The 19,478-nt window shown below is 38.9% G+C and overlaps 1 protein-coding gene across 1 annotated transcript in view; it reads left to right on the top strand.

Moving 5' to 3' along the window:
• The first annotated feature begins 6,922 nt into the window (after window positions 1-6,922).
• The window catches only part of LOC149146627 (AP2-like ethylene-responsive transcription factor At2g41710), an 84,767-nt gene continuing 72,211 nt past the window's right edge, over window positions 6,923-19,478 (top strand). Inside the window, exon 1 of the mRNA XM_089452907.1 lies at window positions 6,923-7,232. Within this exon, the coding sequence (XP_089309033.1) occupies window positions 7,006-7,232 (227 nt within the window). The 5' untranslated portion in view covers window positions 6,923-7,005. The remainder of the gene's footprint in view (window positions 7,233-19,478) is intronic.

Raw genomic sequence — 19,478 nt, 5'->3', positions numbered from 1 at the left:
TTTCTCATGTTCCCCTCCGGAAAGTTGTGCCACCATTTCCTCCAGGCCTCTTCCAAAGGTTCATGACCCCACTGAGCTTTTACCTTGAGCATGGTAGTAACTTCCTCCCAAATCCTTTTTGTGACTGCGCAAGATGTAAAAAGATGACCAATGGTTTCCTCTTCAGTCTTGCACAGGGGACATCGCCCAGGCCCTGCTAGAAACCTTGCTTGTAAAATCTCCCATGTTGGGATTTTCCTTCTTAGGATACACCAAAGGAAGAGCCTGGCCTTTGCTGGACCCTTGAGTTTCCAAATTTTATTTGCCCACCAGACTGGTTCTCCCCACCCCTTCTTGCTCATTAGAAAAGAGTATCCTTCTTTGGGAGAGTAGTCCCCGGTTTTGCCTTGAGCCCACATCAGGCGATCTGGTTCCTCTTTAATCCTTACATTTGAGCGATGTAGTTCTTTGAGGTAAACCTCCCATTCATTCTTCCATCTGTCATTTATTCCTAGATCTTCGGCTCCCAGCCACGCCTGTCCCCAAAAGGTAGATTGTCCCACTTTTTCCACCTGATTTAGGGAAGTAATTCCAATGCTGTCTAGGTGTCTTAGAAACCCTGGGGACAGGGCATAATCTTCATTGCACCCTATCCAGGGATCTCTGCCAATACGCACCTGTTTTCCATCCCCCACTTTCCAAGCTAAACCTTGTTCAATTACTGAAAAGGCTTCCACCGTGACCTTCCAGATGGCAGAGGTATTCTTTGTCTTCTTGTTCTGACTCCGAATCCAATCTTCCAAGGGGACGGGATCAATGTATTTCCTTTTCACTACCCTAGTCCACAGATTCTCCATAGTTATTAATCGCCAGCCCGATTTTGCTGCTAGTGATAGGCTGAATTCTGGGAGTCTTTTAATACCCCATCCACCCCATTCTTTTGGCCTAGCTACTTTGTCCCATGCTACCCAAGGCAGAACCGAGGCCTCATTTGTTCCAGCCCAAAGGAATCTGCAACATATTCTTCTGATTTTTTCCATTATACCTTTGGGAATCCAAGTCAAGGCAGCCCAGTAAACAGGGATGGCTAACAGAACCGATTTGATAAGGGTCAGTCTGCCAGCTCTGGAGAGCCACCTAAAGCTCCAGTGAGATATTCTGGTTTCTATTTTAGCTACAAGCCAGTTCCAGTCCTCTTTTTTGTATGAACCTGGTTTTAACCAAAAACCCAAATATTTGAAAGGGGAGTCCAAAGCTTGAATGGGGAAAGGGAAAAGATTTGCCATTCTGTCCCTCTCTCTTCTTTCAAAATCTGCCACACAGACTTGAGATTTACGAGAATTTATCTGCATTCCAGTAGCTTTCAGAAACAGTTCGAAAATGCATTTTAATTCCTTTAGTTCATTGAGAGATCCATTGGTAAAAATCAGTATATCATCGACAAAAAGTAAATGAGTGATATAAAGATTGATTGCTACCTCAATACCTTTTACCTTCACCTCTCTTCTGGCTGTGTGGATCAATCTGCTTAGCCCTTCTGCCACAAGGAGGAACAGGAGAGGGGAAAGTGGACATCCTTGTCTAAGGCCTCTTTGACAGTTAAAAAAAGAGGATGCTGCTCCATTGATCAATACTGCAAAACTGACATTTGAGATGCAACCCATAATCCAGCGAATAAAGGTGTAATTGAAGCCCACATGAGTAAGCAGCATCCGGATGTAGAGCCAGCTAATTCTATCATATGCTTTTGAGAGATCAATTTTGATAACTGCACCCTTTTTTTTCTTCAATCTGACACTATGAATAACCTCCTGGGCTACTCCAATTGCTTCATGGATTTGTCTGCCATCCAGGAAACCAAATTGTTCCATTGATATATTCCTTGACAGGATAGGGGCAATTCTGAGAGCAATGACCTTTGCAATGATCTTATAGATACAGTTACACAGGGAAATTGGTCTGAAATCTTCAAAACTCTCCGGATCATCCTTCTTAGGAATGAGAGCTATAAAAGTAGAGTTGAAGGGTTTGTAAACTTCTCCTTTCTGTCTTGACTCTTCAACTACCTTGGTAATCTCAGAGCCTATAAGATCAAAAATGATTTTTTAATCTTATACTTTAATGTCTTTTATGAATTTATTACTAATAATATAATATATATTATATGGTTGTCTTATTTATTTAGCTGTCGCAGAGTATATATATAAACTTTAGATAGAAGGAAATTTATTGAATTTTGAACCGATGGCCAACATTTATTCTTTGAAGAATATACTTCATCTGAACATCTATCTACGGTGGAGAGGAGGCAAGGTGCCTTGGTAGCCTCGAAGGGGTTTCACCATAATGTCAACGCTATGTAGTGACTCCATATTTTGGAGCATAATGTTAATGTTGTGTGGTAAATTGTCTTTGCGTTGTCGTTGTCGGGAGATTCTCCACATAGAAGCCTCCATGTTGTATTGAAGGTAGAGCTCAGTGAAAATAACTTTCGAAAACCATGATTACTAATTGGAGTTTCAAACAATTTCTTAATGCAATGTTTTACTACTAGCAGGTTTGATGTCGTTACAAGGACAGGTTGAAGGATGTTGAATCGATATCAGCGGAAAAATGCTACATAATAGCCAAGATAAACAATGAATGCATTTGTAATGAAAGTGAATCTATCTTAGAGAAAATATTCGACTGCTTCTATTGTTTCCACATCTTCCTCGAAAGTGAAGATGAAGGCCTTTGAAGGTGAAAGTGACAACTCAACTTTTTGAGGCTTGTTCCACACCTACATATATGCGTTCACCCTCCTCTGTCTGTTTGTGCAATGGCAGAGTTCGAATCGTGGGCAGAAAATACTGATATGTCTTTTTGTTGAATTCATGGTTGTCAGTGCAGGAATATCATCTTCATTACAAGATGTTTTGTAAGGTTTTCAGTGGAAATTCCCTTTTCTTTTAAATGTTGCTTGTGTACTTTATTCCGACATAAATCTGTTGGTCTACCGCCATGAAATGATAACCTTCCCAAACTTTAGGTTAAGTTAAATTTGGAATTACAAATATGACTATTATTAAATTTGGAATTACAAATATGACTATTATTAGTCCGGAATTACAAATATGACTATTATTAGTCCATGCCATCTGGCAATGCCCAGGGACTATAGTAATCGAAAACCTCGATGCTAGCATTGGAAATGCCCAGGGACTATAGTAATCGAAAACCTCGATGCTAGCATTAGTTAACCTGCTTGTGAGCTGTTTTTTAATGGCAGTTGATGGAGTATATTGAAAGTTTTTTAGTACATGGTAATTTACCGTGTTATTTGGCCTCTTCCTGAGGCGGGGAGGCAAAAACATAGGTTATATTCAATTTTTTGCCATCAATGTTAGAGGCAGTTTAAAACATCTGCTTAATGCTAGCATTATTGCTAGGCATTTAATGCTTGGGACATTGTACTGAGACATACAGGGTTGCTGCATGAAGATGGGAAGACAGGTAGCCTGCCGCGTGGCGAGAGAAGGGCTACAACTTCTTGAGCATTGCTAAACGACGCTTAGATTTAGGCTCGTTATTACATTTACATTCTTCCATTGATGTGAATGCAGCAGCTTCATTGCTGTACTTCTCCCTTATTCCAGCTGATATTGAAATTATCTGGTCTACTGAGGAGGATCTGGTCATAGGTCCAGTTGAGGAGAGCTTTGGTTGGCCCACTGTGAACAACAACAAAGACGTCGCACCCCTTGCGCACCGGAATCTGCCTTCTGCTGCAATTTCTTCAGTGGCCCCAGGGTGCCACAGCCGCTGCCAACAACCTCTCTGAACAAGAACAGTCAGGCTGCCAGCAACCTGTTTGAATAGGAATAGTCGCCCTAGGGTGCGCTACCAGAAACCTCTTTGAACAGGAACAGTCGTTGCAGGGTGCCATACCCGCTGCCAACAACCTCTCTGAACAGGAACAAAGACCTCGCACCCCCTTAGGCACAAAGACCTCGAACCCCCTTCGGCACAGCGAGTCTGTCTGCTGCAAATCTCATTTCTTTAGTTGGCACAGCGAGTCTGTTTGCTCCAAATAGCCTCACTAGAATGAGCAAATGTTGTTGAACATACGAATGTAAAGCATGTGTCTCAGAAGCTGAAAAGCGATTGGAAACGCTGAAATGCGAGTGGAAGGGCTCGGTTCCTTCACTCATACACCGAAATTATCCCACACAATCTCACCATATTAGGGAAAGTCTCACCATATTAGGGACAGGCGAGGAAGGTTGGAACCAGGGTTGGAATTTGGATTTCTCTTTACCCGTCATACAATTTTTTTTTGACGTTTTGGGTATTTAGGCTTCCCGTCAATAAACGTTATGTTGAAAATTTTGCCCTTCAAGAGTGACGTTCTCATAATAAATTAACCCTTCACCAATAAATGTTTGATTAAAAAATTACCCTTCAATAACATAATTATGTTTAAAAATTTCATATATTTATCCCTTCAAAAAACCAAAATATGAAAAAACTAAATTGTGGAGGTTTCAACAAAAAAGTGTTAAACATTTGAAATTTGTTGATTGAAAGTATATAATTAGTCCTAACTAAAATACAAGATGGTTATCCATTGTATATATCTAAATTATCATTTAAAACCAACAATTTGTAACTCAATTGTGGAAGTTTCAACAAAAAAAAATGTTAAGCATTTGAAATTTGCTTAGTATATATAAGAGTTGTCCGAGGAATTGCTCGGACAGCCAAAAGTGGCCAGAATCTGGGCAAAAAAATTTCAAAAGATCTTGTAGAGGTAATGTTTGAATCTTGTTTTTGATGGTGGAAATGGATTCAGCGCCATCAAAAACATCTAGGACACTTAAAATTTTGAAGTTTAACAACTATAACTTGGATGTACAAAAATCTTTGCCGGATTTTTTCTAAACATAACCGGAATTTCCATAACTTTCCAAGCAATTCCTCCCGCTAATTAGAGTACGCTATATATAATTAGTTCTAAGTAAAATACAAAATGGTTATCCATTGCATATATCTAAATTATCATTTAAAACTAACCATTTATATTATGCAACCTGAATATTTAGATGCCTAATCTTTAAATTATCATTGAAAATCAACCAGATTTCTAATAAAACTAACTTGCATATAAATTCAGAGATAATTTCTGACATTATCTAATATAAAGATATAAAATACCCGGTGGGCAAGTTGACGAGGAAGCTGAGCAGCATCTTGAACATACTTCCCGTCATAGGCCAATCTGGCATGCATCTCCACAGTGATGGCGTCAACCAACTGCCTCAAACGATACAAAGGAGTAGAGCATCCCTCCTCGAAATCTCGCAGAATGCCCAACACACGGTTCCACTTGCCTCGACTCCTCACCGGCCTCGCCGCCAACAAAAAGGCAACCTTGCATGACACTGCAATGCAAGCCACAGCCAGTCCCAACGTTGCTTTACTGTTAACCCCCGCTCCAATACCACCTCCATGGAAATCGACCACAAACACCAAAAATAGACATAAATTCTCATCAATTACCCCCATAGCAGTAGAAGGCGTTCACTAACCCAATCCATCGCTCAAATAGAACCCAAGAATCCAAATCCAACAGAAATTCGCTTCTCTGAGTTCCTTCCTTCGACCCAGAAGAGTCAAACCAACCAAGCAATCGAATCAACTGTCATATCCTATGAAAATGCCTTTCGCGATTCCAAGAATCCCCCGCGCTCCCCCACCGGATGAATTCCTTTGTCCGTCCTCTCAAGACGGGTGCGTATTCCCGAGGACCATACGGGCGCCTGGCTGGTTGGCAGGTCAAATGCATTAAAATCCTTCAAACAAGAATACTCGGAAAAATGCAAGAAACCGCCATAAAATCATCAGCAAGCGCTCAAATTTGCAAGCAAATTACTTGATGAAATGTTTGCACTGCGATGACACAATTTCCCAGCGTTTGATTTAAATTATTATTTTCTGCTCTACGCAAGGGAAAGGACAAGGGCAGTTGAGGGGGCCTTGGTAGCGATGAATCTGCACCCATCTTTCATCACATCAATCCCATTCAAACCAGAAAAAATACCCAAATATTTTGAAGCCCAAATTTTGAAAAAAGAAAAAATAAATATAAACAAAAAGAAACTCTTGGTAATTTTTTGGGCTTTCTATATACCATCCGGAAAGTTACCCTTCCTACTCTGTATCTAGATAATGCGATCCGTAATTTAATATGTTTATTGGTCACCCACGCTGAATAGAATTTAGCATATTTTCAGTGAAAAAAAATTGCCCAAAAATTACTCTATTATATGAAAAATAAAAAAGCATAAGAACGTTTTGGAAAAAATTCCAAACGTCAAAAATACGTTTTTTACTCTTCCGAACAAGTCACTTAAAATGGTCATTGACAAATTCCAGCCGTCAAATACGTTCAAAAAAACCTTTTAACGGGCAAAATGCCCGTCAAATTCCATCCCTGGTTGGAACGACATCCCTCTGGGAAATTCCCCTGGATGATGGGCTACTTCAAATGCCAACCTCACTGATAGCCACTTCCGGTTGAGCTGGATTTCTGAACTGAGTCAACTGAATCACATATATTATCTTTCATGCAACCTCACTGATAGCCACTTCCGGTTGAGCTGGATTTCTGAACTGAGTCAACTGAATCACATATATTATCTTTCATGCAACGTTAAGTGGTGTGGTTAGCGATTGCATGCTATGTAATGGGGACAAAGGAAGGAGCGGTGAGGCACTTGGCTCTCATGCGAGGGCCCACATAGTCCACTAACTTGGTTTTTTATTTTTTTGATTCCACACATTATATGGATATTTTCAGAGACCTTTCTCATCTGGGTCCCCTTAACCTTTTCTGGTAATCCTTTGCTGTGAAATAACTGCAGATTTCATCATTTCGGTGGTAATATCGTTATTTGATTTTGGGCCCTTGATGTGAGGAAAAGGGGATTTGCTCAAGTCGGTTGTAAGTTTTTGAGCCTGAAAGGTATTGGAAACATTGGAATAATGGTCAGTTTAGAGGCTTGGGGGAAGATGGAGGGCGTGCAAGTAGCTGGAATGGGGGTTGCAGACGAAGTGAAGGAACAACAGCTAAAGGAAGGCAATGATAGTGATCTCCTCAAGGGAATGAAGAAGGCAAGGCGTGAGAGAGGATCAACAACAAAGGAACGGATTAGTAAAATGCCTCCCTGTGCTGCTGGAAAACGGAGTTCTATCTACAGAGGCGTCACAAGGTTAGAAATACATGTTACTTCCTCCTAATTTTTATTATGCTCATCGCTTTTACAGATATTTGCCATTGATATGCCCTTCTATTTTTCTTTAACCCCGGCCTAGGTTTATCCTCCTAGCCTCTTGTACAATGCGTGGGCGTGTGTAATTTTCAAGTCAATTGTAAAGTATCAAAGGTCATGTTTATATTCTTAGTGTCAACATATGATCTCAGTACCTGCAATAACTGTTAAGGATTCAAGGAACAACTCTTGATACCAGGGCCTCACCCTTGCCTGCGTAAGTTTTTTCGACAATGATCGTGAATTAAATAGAGTTTTTATATAGGAAAAGTACAGGACTTGTGGCTATATCCGAAGGGTTTCTGGGTACATAGAGACGGAAGCTCTACTGACTGATTCATTACAAAATCCCTATTTATATTGCTTTGACTGAATGTTGCAGAGGGTACTCTTTCTCAAATTTTTAGTATATATAGTACTATGATTTCTTTGACCAGCAACCTTTACACAAAAATACCGAGGGCAGTTTGATTAAAAATCAGGACTCTAGTCCTTATAAAAACCGGTGGCTCTTGCCTCTATAGGAGAAAAAATCAGGACTCTAGTCCTTATAAAAACCGGTGGCTCTTGCCTCTATAGGAGAAAACACAGACTAGACCGATAATTACATACCATATGATATGTGTGTCTGTATGTGTATCTAAGTTTAACAAAAAGAGAACGAATGTTAATGAATTTTTTTATGAGTTTTATGAAAAAAATTAGCTTGTAATTATATTTGCTAAAATACTTGCTATTAAATAAAATTTTCTCAATTAAACTCGAAATCCCCCTTAAATTCACCAATGCTTGGGATTCAGCGATATTCATTTTTCTTTTCAAAAAACTTTGCTGAATGCGTTGACCAAGGCTAAATCCTAAGGGGTTTGTTTGCAGTTGGAATCATAAGTGAGCTGTCATTCGATACCTTTGTCAACCATTTATGTGAAGAAATTTTTAGCTCTGTCATTCTCCAGAGCGAAGGACCGGCTCGAATAGCCTCATCGTCTGCTAGACGGAAATGTCTCGAACTCTTGTTCATATGCTCAAAATGGCACCCACAGTGTTTCATTGTTCACCTTGATTCACTGGAAGTACAAAGCATAGAGAGAGACCCTGCTATCTGGACCATGCCATGGTCCAAATGCTTTGGATCTTGGTAAACTGTTTAGTTATAGAAAATAAGAGAATCAAGCTTCCTCCTCTCAGGGTGGTTTTCACTGCTCAAAAAGTCAAGCTAAATAGGATAATCCTAAGTCAAATTGACTCGCCAGTTTCTGTTTCTCTGATGTTTGGTTAAATTATATAGTTTTCATCTCTTTTTATACTGAGCTACTCAACTGTGGATGTTGTGCATTTTGGCATCACAAAATTTAATACTAAATCTTTCGTTGCCCCTCGAATGATGGATTCGAGCACCCTTGGCGATAGAGCGCCTTTCACCGCATACACAGAAGAGAGAAAATGCTCTAAAGGGGAGCTCGAATTTCCAGTGTTCGGGTGGGAGTCACAGACCGCCATGTCTAAACGTAAAATCGACCTCAATCCCATGCCAGAAAAACACCAATCTACTTCCTGCACAATGCCCCAAAAGCTGCAATGCCACAAAATCTATCTTGGCTTTGAACAGCTCCAACTCCTGTCTGCGAGTATCATTGAAGAAAGGGAACTTGTATGCATGTTCATTTTCGTCTCTTCGTCTGTCCATTGCCTCTGTTTTCCCATTTGTTTCGTCTCTTCATTTACCCATTGTCTCTGTTTTCCCATCCTGTTGGGAAAGGGATCATAATAACAGTCACATTGTCGTGTGCTTCTGCATGTGTCACTGTGGGCATGTGTCGGTGTGCTTCTGCGTGTCAATATGTTCTTCATTTTGTTAGAATTATGGCATTTGTAATTAAAAGCGAGATTAATAATTAACTTGTGACTATAGAGCTTGATTACAGCTTCTTGGTGTTCCTCTAGAGCGCCCAGGTCCACAATAGGCTTAATCATAATTTTTTTATTCTCTTGTATAATGTTTGTATTGTTTCCAATAAGCCGTGTGTGCTTCAATCTAAAAGTCATAGGACAAAATATTTGTAATCTTTTTCATGTTCATTATTTTTATGTTGACAACAAATTTTCTATCTGAAACATATATCAATTACATCTATCAATTATGCTGCCAAATGAAATATATTATAAAGGTATCAAATGTGATCTGTTCTATGAGTGTGAATGTCGGCGTTCCTTTAACATGACATTGACGTTGCTAAGCACATGGAATTTATGCTAATATTTATAATTCTTGCGATCATTCATTCCTATGCATCTACAAAAATATCAAGTTCAATTTATTAATTTGCAGAAATATAAATATACTGTAAAGTGTTAATGTTGAATGCACAAAATATACGAATGCCCCAGTTTGTCTAGTCTTCTTCGGGCGAGCATGTCCCTGTTTATTTGGTCTTCTTCAGGTGAACGTGAGATTGCCATCAGAGAGGCATACTACTTCTGCTTTAGATGACCTGCGACTGTTGCTGGTTTTCGAACAACAAGCTCCCAAAGATCGAAGAGTGAGTGGGACTAATTCAAGTAAGCAAGACCTTACAGCCCATCATATGCATAGATAGATCTCTAAAAATAGAAATCTCTACATCTCTAGATCGATATCCGGTAAACAGAACAGGTCATGCACGTGGGAGGAAGGCCTGTAGGCTCTTTCACCTTCTTCTCCCTGTTTGCTCAATTGAACATAATTCTACCGATCATGCCGATGGATTTAACTACTATCACCCTGGCTGCTTTCTCTACTTTGCATTTCAACTACATTCACTGCTTTGAGGATACTTTACTTTACACAAACATACTTTTGCGACCTACATATTGTTCTAAGTCAGTGCTATGGCTGATTTTTGTGCAGGTCACTGCTTTGATTGCCATGGAACTAAGCCACATGACACTAAGAATATTACACAAAATACATGAATTTAAAACCTGACTGTCTGTCTGTTAGTCTTAGATTGTATTACACAGAATACATGGATTTAAAATTTGACTGTCTGTTGGTCTTAGATTGTATTTGCCTACTCCTGCCTCATACAAATGCATTTTCTTGAAGCTCCCCACCTCGTACAGATTCGTTTTCTTGAAGCTCCCCCCGGCAGGGACTTGCTGCGATGCAACCCTTCTTGTTAATCTATGGTTACAAGCGCATAATGGGTCACTGTATTGATCTCTTTTTCATTAACACATAAATATTATATTTGGTTATTGCGAAACATAAAAAAAATAAAAAAAAAGTTACTATAGTGGTAATATTACAAGTGGTATCGAGATAATAATAAAACCATAAAACACTTAATTATAATTAATTAATTATATTTATTGAAAGAACAAGTTCACATTTAATATTTGAATATTTTTCTCTTGATTAATTACAATTGTCTTACCTTTATATCATCGTGAAGTTTTACTCCAACGTTTTGTGATGGTTCATATACTTACTATATGGTTATTTATGGGGCTAAGTGTTAGAAAATGATAACAATGAGGGCTCCACGATAGCTAGTCCTTGCCTTAAGTGGGAGGAACATGAGTGGGTGGTTGAGGATTGCATGGGTTGACTTCAAAGTTAAGGCAAATCTGAGGAACCCATTGAAGCTCCCAAAACCTGTAAAACGGATTGCAAAGGCATAGAACTACTGCTAAGACATAAGATTGCAAACATGAGAGCGACCAAATTTCACCAAATACAAACCTATCACAGTGACAATCATAGTGAATCACTGAACTAGCATGTGATGTTGAAAACTTGAGCTCAAAACTAAACAATTAGGGTGTATTTCATGTGTTACCCACACCAATGAACATATAAGAACCATGGAATTAAGATTGGGAATGGTTTGTTATGTTTCTGAAATATATATTCCCAACCCTACAAGGAAAAATATCAAAAGGAACTATGTACTAAGGTCACAAATCAGGGCAAAGGCCAAGCGAGCCCAACAATGCATATGATTACTCTACCACAAAAATCAATGTGCATATCAATAACATTGGCAGTGTTCACAAGTAATCTAATACACATATAGTATTGATTGAGGGACTAAGCCTAACACTATAGATAAAGGAGTGTGAAAGTTGTGAGTATGAGAAGCTCTATGTTCCTCTATGTGTTGCTCTAGAGTAGAGTTGTTTAGTGAGGTTCTTGTTCCTAGATCTGTTGATCTAGATATTTAAGAAGAAGTATTAAGCCATAAAGTTCAAGCCCCATGGACTGTCTATAGAGTTCATTAATAAGAGCTATTGAGTTCTCTCATTCATTCAAAGCATGCATCTACTAGAGCTAGCCTCTCATGTAATTCATTGCACAAGCCATGATTGCATCAATTAAAGATTTATCTGTAATGCCCAAATAGCTTAATACAAAGGCTTGATCATTCAATTAGTTATGAATATAATGCTAGTTGTAGGTAGATAATCCCACACACATCTTCAGATGAATTTTTGTAAGGATTCACTTCCATTACCAGCAAAATAATGAATGTGCAAACTCAACACATAAGAAGCCAGAAACTGACAATTCTTTCGACCTCCAACACTTAATAAGACAAATAGATCCACAAACACCACACCACAAACACGAGTCTCTGGGGGTGTCGGGCTGGATACCCCACAAATGAACTCTCCATAATCCAAATAGGTGCACAAAACATACAAGTGGAGTTGGGGTTTGGGATGGATACCCACAAACACATGAGGACACAAAAGTCCTGGGTGTGGGAATGAATATCCATAGACACGGGACACAATGAAACTTATAATAACCTAAACAGATCCACTGAACACACATGTGGGTATCCAGAGCGTGAAATAATGACATGTGATTACCAAAAAGATACAGATAAAGCATCAGGATGGATAATCGGGAAGAGTTAGGTGCTTCCATGATGGTATAGACAAAAATAAAACTTCAATGTACCTTAAGCCATAAAATCAACGGGAACTTTAAAGGTCAAGATGAATATCACATTATTCATTTTATAATCAACTCTTTCCTTACAAAAATTTTGGCCTGCTCTGTTCCTATGGATCAAAGGTTGGTACAAATCCGCTAGTGACATGCTTTCCCAACGTTAGAGTATTATTTGCACTTAGATAAAGTAGTACTGCTTGCCTTTATAGAGTAGAACTACAAGAAGTTGGCCTGTACCCACCATCCATAATGCCTATAGTTATGGCCTTGAGAGAGAGAGAAACACCAACTTAGTGAATATAGAATATTAGCCATCCTTCATGCCTTACCAAATCTGAATGCAAATAAAGAAATAAATAAAGAAAGCCATTCTTCACCTGAGACATTTTCTTTGTCTGGGTTTTTGCTGTGGGATTTTGGTACAGGATGAGAGTTGAAAATGTGGACAAATATTGAGGCATGGTTGATTGACTCAGGTGCATCCTTTCACTTCACTACCCATAGAGAGTGGTTCTGCGAGTATGAGAAATATGATGGTAGTGATGTCTTCTTGGGGGATGACAGGAAGGCTAAGATTGTTGGTCACAGAAAAGTTAAGTTGAATTTGCAAGGTGGAAGGATTATAACACTTCCGGGTGTTCTTCATATTCCTGCACTGGCCAAAAATATAATTTATGTAAGAAAGCTGGATGATGCAGGTGTAAAAACAATGTTTGAGAAGGATACCTGCAAGATGGTTCGGAGAGCACTGGTATTGATGCGGCGAGTTCAGATTGGAACTCTATACAAGCTGCAAGGTAGCACTGTTGTTGATGGGTGCAACAGTTCTGTGGTTCCTGAAAGCGGAGCAGAAAATCTAGTGGTCTCTGGAGAAAATACCATGCTATGGCATCAAAGGCTTGGACATATTAGAGAGAAGGGCTTCCGAATACTTCATGGTAAAGGTATGGTAGAAGGTATGACTAATAGGTCTCTGGATTTTGATTTCTGTGAAAGTTGTGTATATGGGAAGCAGAATCGGGTGACTTTCTCCTCTAGTGGTGTTGAAGCCCCGAAAATTAGGTCTACAACAAGGGGGATACCCACAGGGTCCAGACCTTGGTTAGCAGCTCCTTTTCCGTCTTGTATAGTGGGTCCGACTGGGGATATGGGACCAGTTTCCCAATTTATGTGTGTGTGAGTGAAGGATTGATATTTCTCTTTCTAACAGTTTCTAAATGTAATACTTTTATTCTAAATAAAATATCTAAGTCTACACTAACCCAGGTTGTAATCTTTCCGTTATGCGATCTAAAATGATTTCAAATAACAACTGGTAATATAGATCATTCAACTGTTATGAGAAAAGAATTCAATAAGGATGAACTACTTCGTATAAAAAGTTAGACGAAACAGTTGTGAAAAACATATCACATAATAAGCTACTCATACATTAAGCATAAATAAATAGCTATCACCGTACAAAAGTGCCAAAGGATAACTCAGGCATTTACGCATCAATATATAAACAATTGAACATGAATATCACTTTAACACAAAGGCAGAAATAATTAAGAGACAGAAGTACCATTTATAACTAGTCCTACTCATGAGCTTCAAGTGATAATGATTTATCTCTTCCTGATCTAACACCCACTAAGAGTACAAAAGTGCAACATCAGTAGCAGATATTAAATTCAAATATCAATAAATCTTGTTCCATTCATTCATCAAAACCTCCTCAGAGGGTACAAAAGTGCATGTTCTGGGGATAAGTTTTTGACAAATTTCAGAACCCTTCTCTAAATGCATTAGAAGGGTTTAAATACTACTAACTAAATCTAAAAAAAACTTATTACAAAAACGTAGGATGTGGTTTAAATGATCGTCCTCATTTCAGGAAAAAATAAAACAAAAGTAAAACTAAAATTGAATCTAAAATTAAAACTACTTCTGTATCTGCTCCTTGAAATTGCACGCATTCAACATCTGTTTGAGAAGAGCCGGCTGGCCGACTTCTGATTTTAGCTGACTTGAGAAAACAAAATCGGCAAGAGCTGGCGCCATCTTCTCGGTAGAATTGATGATAAACTTGAGAGTCATCCACTGACTATGTGGCTTTACCAAGTATGCCCAGTATTAGTCCCAGTTCAACTTGGTTAACCCTTAGATTGCTTCTGCCTTTTCTTGAGCTTTCTGCCTCCAGTCTGTTTGTAGTTGCTGTATGTTAGGTAAATACCCTGGAGTGGTTTCTGCGATCAAATTTTCCCTATGCAAATTTTCATTTACACAATCAATAATATTGTTTGCTGCCGTGGCTGCTCCTTCTGTTGCTTGCTCTGCTTCCCTGATTTGTTCGTCCCATTTGTTAAAGAGAATTTCTTTGTGATTTTCATTGATCATTGGTGCACCTGCTCTTTTTCCCTCGTCTGTTTCTTGCCAAGCCAAATATTCAGTAACTCGTTTATCAACTAAATCATAATCACTTCGTAAATCTACAACTTGATTAGTGGTTTTATCACTTATTTCACAATAATAGTTCCACTGCGATATTTTTTGGCCCAATGCTTCCTGCTGCTACAGTAATTGTTCATTCAAGGAAATGGATTCTGTGATGAATTCTGTAAGTTTAGGATTATCCTTGTGCATCTCCTGTAAATCCTGTAACTGCTTTTCTTTCTCAACCAAACTGTTCTGGTAGCCTATCTGCATTTGTTGGAAGTCCTGTTGTAATCTTTCAAGCTATTTTTGTGCTTCATTGTTGGCGTTGGCTTGTTGCAACTATTGTTACAAAACTTGTATCTGGTCTTCCTTTTCTTTTAGCAATTGTTGTACCTCAGATGCTTTATCAATAGTCGCAGAGGCATATGCTCCTACGATCTGAGATAGTTTGGTGAGATTCTCAGTGGGATCGGTAGTGGGATCTTGCCATAGGACGTCTAATTGTTCTATGTCATGAGAGAGCACGTTTTCCAATTTCCTTTTCTTCCTTTGTCTTCTCAGTACTACTTTGTGCTGTGGGCTATAAAATATATCAAGAGGAGGAATTTCTTCTATCTTGAGCATAAGCTCAGAGGATGGGGTAATAGGAATATGTTCCATATCTGAGACATTGGTAATTATTCTTGTGACTACTTCTTTTGTTGCCTGTGCATTGCTCACAGGTGTCTTTATGGTTTGTCCTTCAAGATTGATCAAGTCATTGAAGGTTTCCCATTCTTTATCTAGTTCGGTTCTGACTGATGGTGGTTGAACGATGAGAGGGGGAGGATCTATTTGTGGGGAGGTAAAAACCTGTTGCTGTAGAAGTTTCGTTGACTGGGAAGTATCCTTTACTGACCCTTCGCTCTTATCCTGTTCACTTTCGGATCTTTTAGAATGTTCAGATGTTTCTTTTCCAGACTTGGATTTAGATCCGTTTGTTCCTGAACTTCCACTAAGACTAACACTTGGAGTTGGTTCCCTTACGGGTTCTAGGCGTATTTTTTCCAAAGGAATACTGGCTATCCTTCTTTCCCTATATATTTTGAATTGTTGAAATTCTTCTGGAGAGAATTGCATTTGGGCCACATGTAGAATTTCTTCAAGTGTGCTTTTCTGTTGGAATATGTCATCGAACATATCATCTTCTCCAGAAAACACCTTTATCTTGACTGCAGTAGTGAAATTCTTATCAATATCATGAGGGTCGAACGGTCTTCCTGAAAATTTGAATAACTATAAACATGTTATGTTTTTTACTTCTGTGAATGCATGGCCTACATCAAATAGTGAAAAGGCCCCACAGGCTACAGGAAATTGTGGCCAGATAGCCTTCTTTTTGTCTTTCAAATATTTAGTCAAACCTCCTTCTCCACAGGTTTGATAAGCAATTTCTCGAGCCATGAGTTTATTAGGGACATACAAAGGTAGGACGTGAGGGGAAGCAGAACTTCCGAATACCCTGACATAAGTAAATAGTTCCTCCCCGAACCATCTCGCGACAGGGAGTATGTCTACCTCTGCTTCAAGAGAGCATCTTGGAGCATCTTTATCATACAACATTCTGTACAGGGGCAGCATGATTCCATGAAAAATCTGGTAGAAGTGCGGAGCGAACTTAGAGTCCCACAATTCTTTATGATAGATATGAATGGGTAAGGGGTCTTGAGTTGTCCATTTCCAACCCATCACAGGAAACTTAGAAACATAACATATCGCATCCATCACATACGCAGATAGGTAAAAAGGGGGATAAATTCTCTGAGAAATAGTTCTTTTAGACCGGTAATTTACAATGGTCGTGACTAGGTTATCAGACAATATTTTAGCCCAATCTACAATAGTGGCATTCGTGGTGGCATCCAATAATGGTAGCCATTCAGATGAAAATTTATTAATGTCTGGCATTCCAAAAAGTCTACAGAGCATGGCAGCAACAAAGCAATACGGGGAGGTGAGAGAACCAGTACTATACATACCATGTTTATCTTTCTTCAGCGGTTCATCCCTCCTCGACCAGTCTTTAGTGGTTTCTGCCAGGTCTTGATTTTCTTTTGCAAATTTCTCCATAAACTGCTTGTTATAAGTTGCCTGTGGCTCTGGTAAATGATACATGAGCTTCAAATCCTGTGCAGCGAATGAGCCAATGAGTCCTTGACCCTGAGTTTTAAACTGTCTATTTCTGATATCAACGCTGTCCAGTATCCATTTAACCATGTCCGTGTATGGGAGAATTTTGGGCCTTGCTGCTATCTAGTGTAAGAATGAACAAGCTAGCTCTGTGATGGATTCCTCAAAAGAATTATGTGAGCCCATAGTAGCAGTAAATTCCATTACTCTGGGATTCTCCTCCTCAAGTAGATAGATTATACATGCCTTCCCACGTAGCAATACCGACATCTCTGTTAGAAGCGGTGTCTGTATACAAGGGCGCCATTTCTTTCTCTTCAGAGCTCGGAGCTTTGCTTTTCTTTCCCATAATATCCTGTGTATTGCTTTGTATCATTCTCTGTTCTCCGTTCCTGCAATTCACAAGTGAAGTGAAAATAATGATAAGGAAGGGTGATGGGAAAGTTTTAAATGCCGAAGACGTATAAAATATACCACCTTATGTGAAATGTGTTATGAAACCAGCTCAAGAAAAGATAGAAAAGATAGAACAACGCCTTAGAATTCAGCCTCTTCGAGGGGGCAACCTCCTTTACATTACATAAATGAACAATTCTTGGATGATTCAAATGACAAAACCTCCTTTCTATATATAGGAGTGTAAGGAGTCACAATATAACCCAGCCGACCTAACAATAATAATATAAAGCCACAAAAATAACAATAGAGGGATTCTATGGGGCACATTAATAACAATATGGGGAAAATAGGGGCACAACAATATTAATAAGGGGTACAACTACAATAGTAATGGGGTAATCACTAGTATTATAGGGACCCAACATGCCCCTCTCCTTCAAAAAAGTGTTGTCCTCAACGCTTGAGTAGTTCTGGATGCTTCTGTATAAAATTCTCATCCTCCCATGTGGAATCTTCAGCAGATAAGTTCTTCCACTTGATAAGATACTCTGAAATTGATCGATTTTGTAGTGGTCGAGTTCTTGTTTCTGTGACTGCTTCTGGTTCCAATATAATTTTTCCTTCCTCGTCAAGTTCTAGCAATATTGTTTGAACTGGGAGCTTATCGCCTATAACCTTCTTTAAACATGAAACATGGAAAATTGGGTGCAATTGAGAAGCTGCAGGAAGCTCCAATTTGTATGCCATAGTACCAATCTTTTGCAACACCTTGTACGAACCATAATACTTTGGTGATAATTTATTATCCTTCTTAGCATGCTTGAGGGACATTTTCTTATATGGTTGTAGCCATAGGAATACCCAATCACCTACATCAAAACTTCTTTCACTGCGATGTTGATCTGCCTGTTGTTTCATTCTATTCTGTGCCAACACGAGGTTATCCTTTAAGAGTTAGAGGACTTGTTGTTGATGTTCGATGTGATGTTCCACTGCTTGAACCTTAGAATTTTCTCTTAAATATGATGTGATGGATGGTGGTTGATACCCATAAAGTGCCATAAATGGGGTCATTTTTGTTGCTGTATGGAAGGAAGTGTTATACCACCATTCAGCGAGAGGCAACCATTTTACCCATTGTGTCTGTTTATTAGATACAAAGCAACGAAGATATCCTTCCAAACATTTGTTTACTATCTCAGTTTCCCATCAGATTGAGGATGATAAGATGAGCTATGAGCTAACTGAGTACCAAGACAAGAAAATAATTTTGTCCAAAATTTCCAGTGAAAATGGGATCTTTGTCACTTACAATAATCTTTGGGTTTCCATGTAGCTTTTGAATTGTTTCCATAAATGCAGTAGAAACTGTATTGGATTTAAATGGATGTGATAATGCAAAAAAGTGTGCATACTTGGTAAGTCTGTCAACTACCATCATGATGACACTCTTTCCCTCAGACTTGGGTAAACTTGTGATAAAATCCATTGAAACCTCCTCCCAACATTGGTTTGGAATGGATAAAGGTTGTAATAGACCCGATGTCTTAATTGTTTTAACTTTATTTTGTTGGAAAACCAAACATTCCGCCACAAACTTTTGAATATCGGATTTAAGGCCATCCCAGCAAAATTCCTTCTTAACCTTGTGGTAAGTTTTTAAAAATCCCGAGTGCTCTCCTAAGGGAGAAGTGTGCAATTCCATAAGAATATTTTGTTTTAGATGGGAATTCTTACAAAGGTATAAGCGATCTTTGTACCATAACGAATCATTTTTCCAATTAAATGTATCCGACGTACTGGAATCTTGTTGTAACTTTCGAATAAGTTCCCACACTTCTTCGTCATTCTTCCATTCCTCCCTTGCTTTTTTTATCCAATCTGGTTGGATAATAGAAATGGCGCACAACAATGCTTCCACATCCTCATCCTTTCTTGAGAGTGCATCTGCCACCACATTTTGCTTCCCTTTTTTGTAGATGATTTCAAAGTCATAACCCAACATCTTTGTGACCCACTTTTGTTGCTCTTCAGAGGATAATCTTTGTTCTAAAAAGTATTTAAGGCTATCATGATCCGTTTTTACCTTGAAGTGTCTTCCCATTAGGTAGGGTCGCCATTTCTTAAGTGCATGGAGTATTGCCAACATTTCCTTCTCATAAATAGCTTTGTGTAAAAACTTTCCCTTGATTGGACGACTTTCAAAAGCAATGGGTCTTTCATCTTGCATTAAAATAGCACCAATTCCATTTCCT

Source organism: Pinus tabuliformis, chromosome X, assembly GCF_031772625.1.
Source record: "Pinus tabuliformis cultivar Carrire ecotype Pingquan chromosome X, CPIR1, whole genome shotgun sequence".
Taxonomy (NCBI): domain Eukaryota; kingdom Viridiplantae; phylum Streptophyta; class Pinopsida; order Pinales; family Pinaceae; genus Pinus; species Pinus tabuliformis.
Note: the sequence above shows the minus strand (reverse complement) of the source record. Positions and strands in the feature narration are given on the sequence as shown.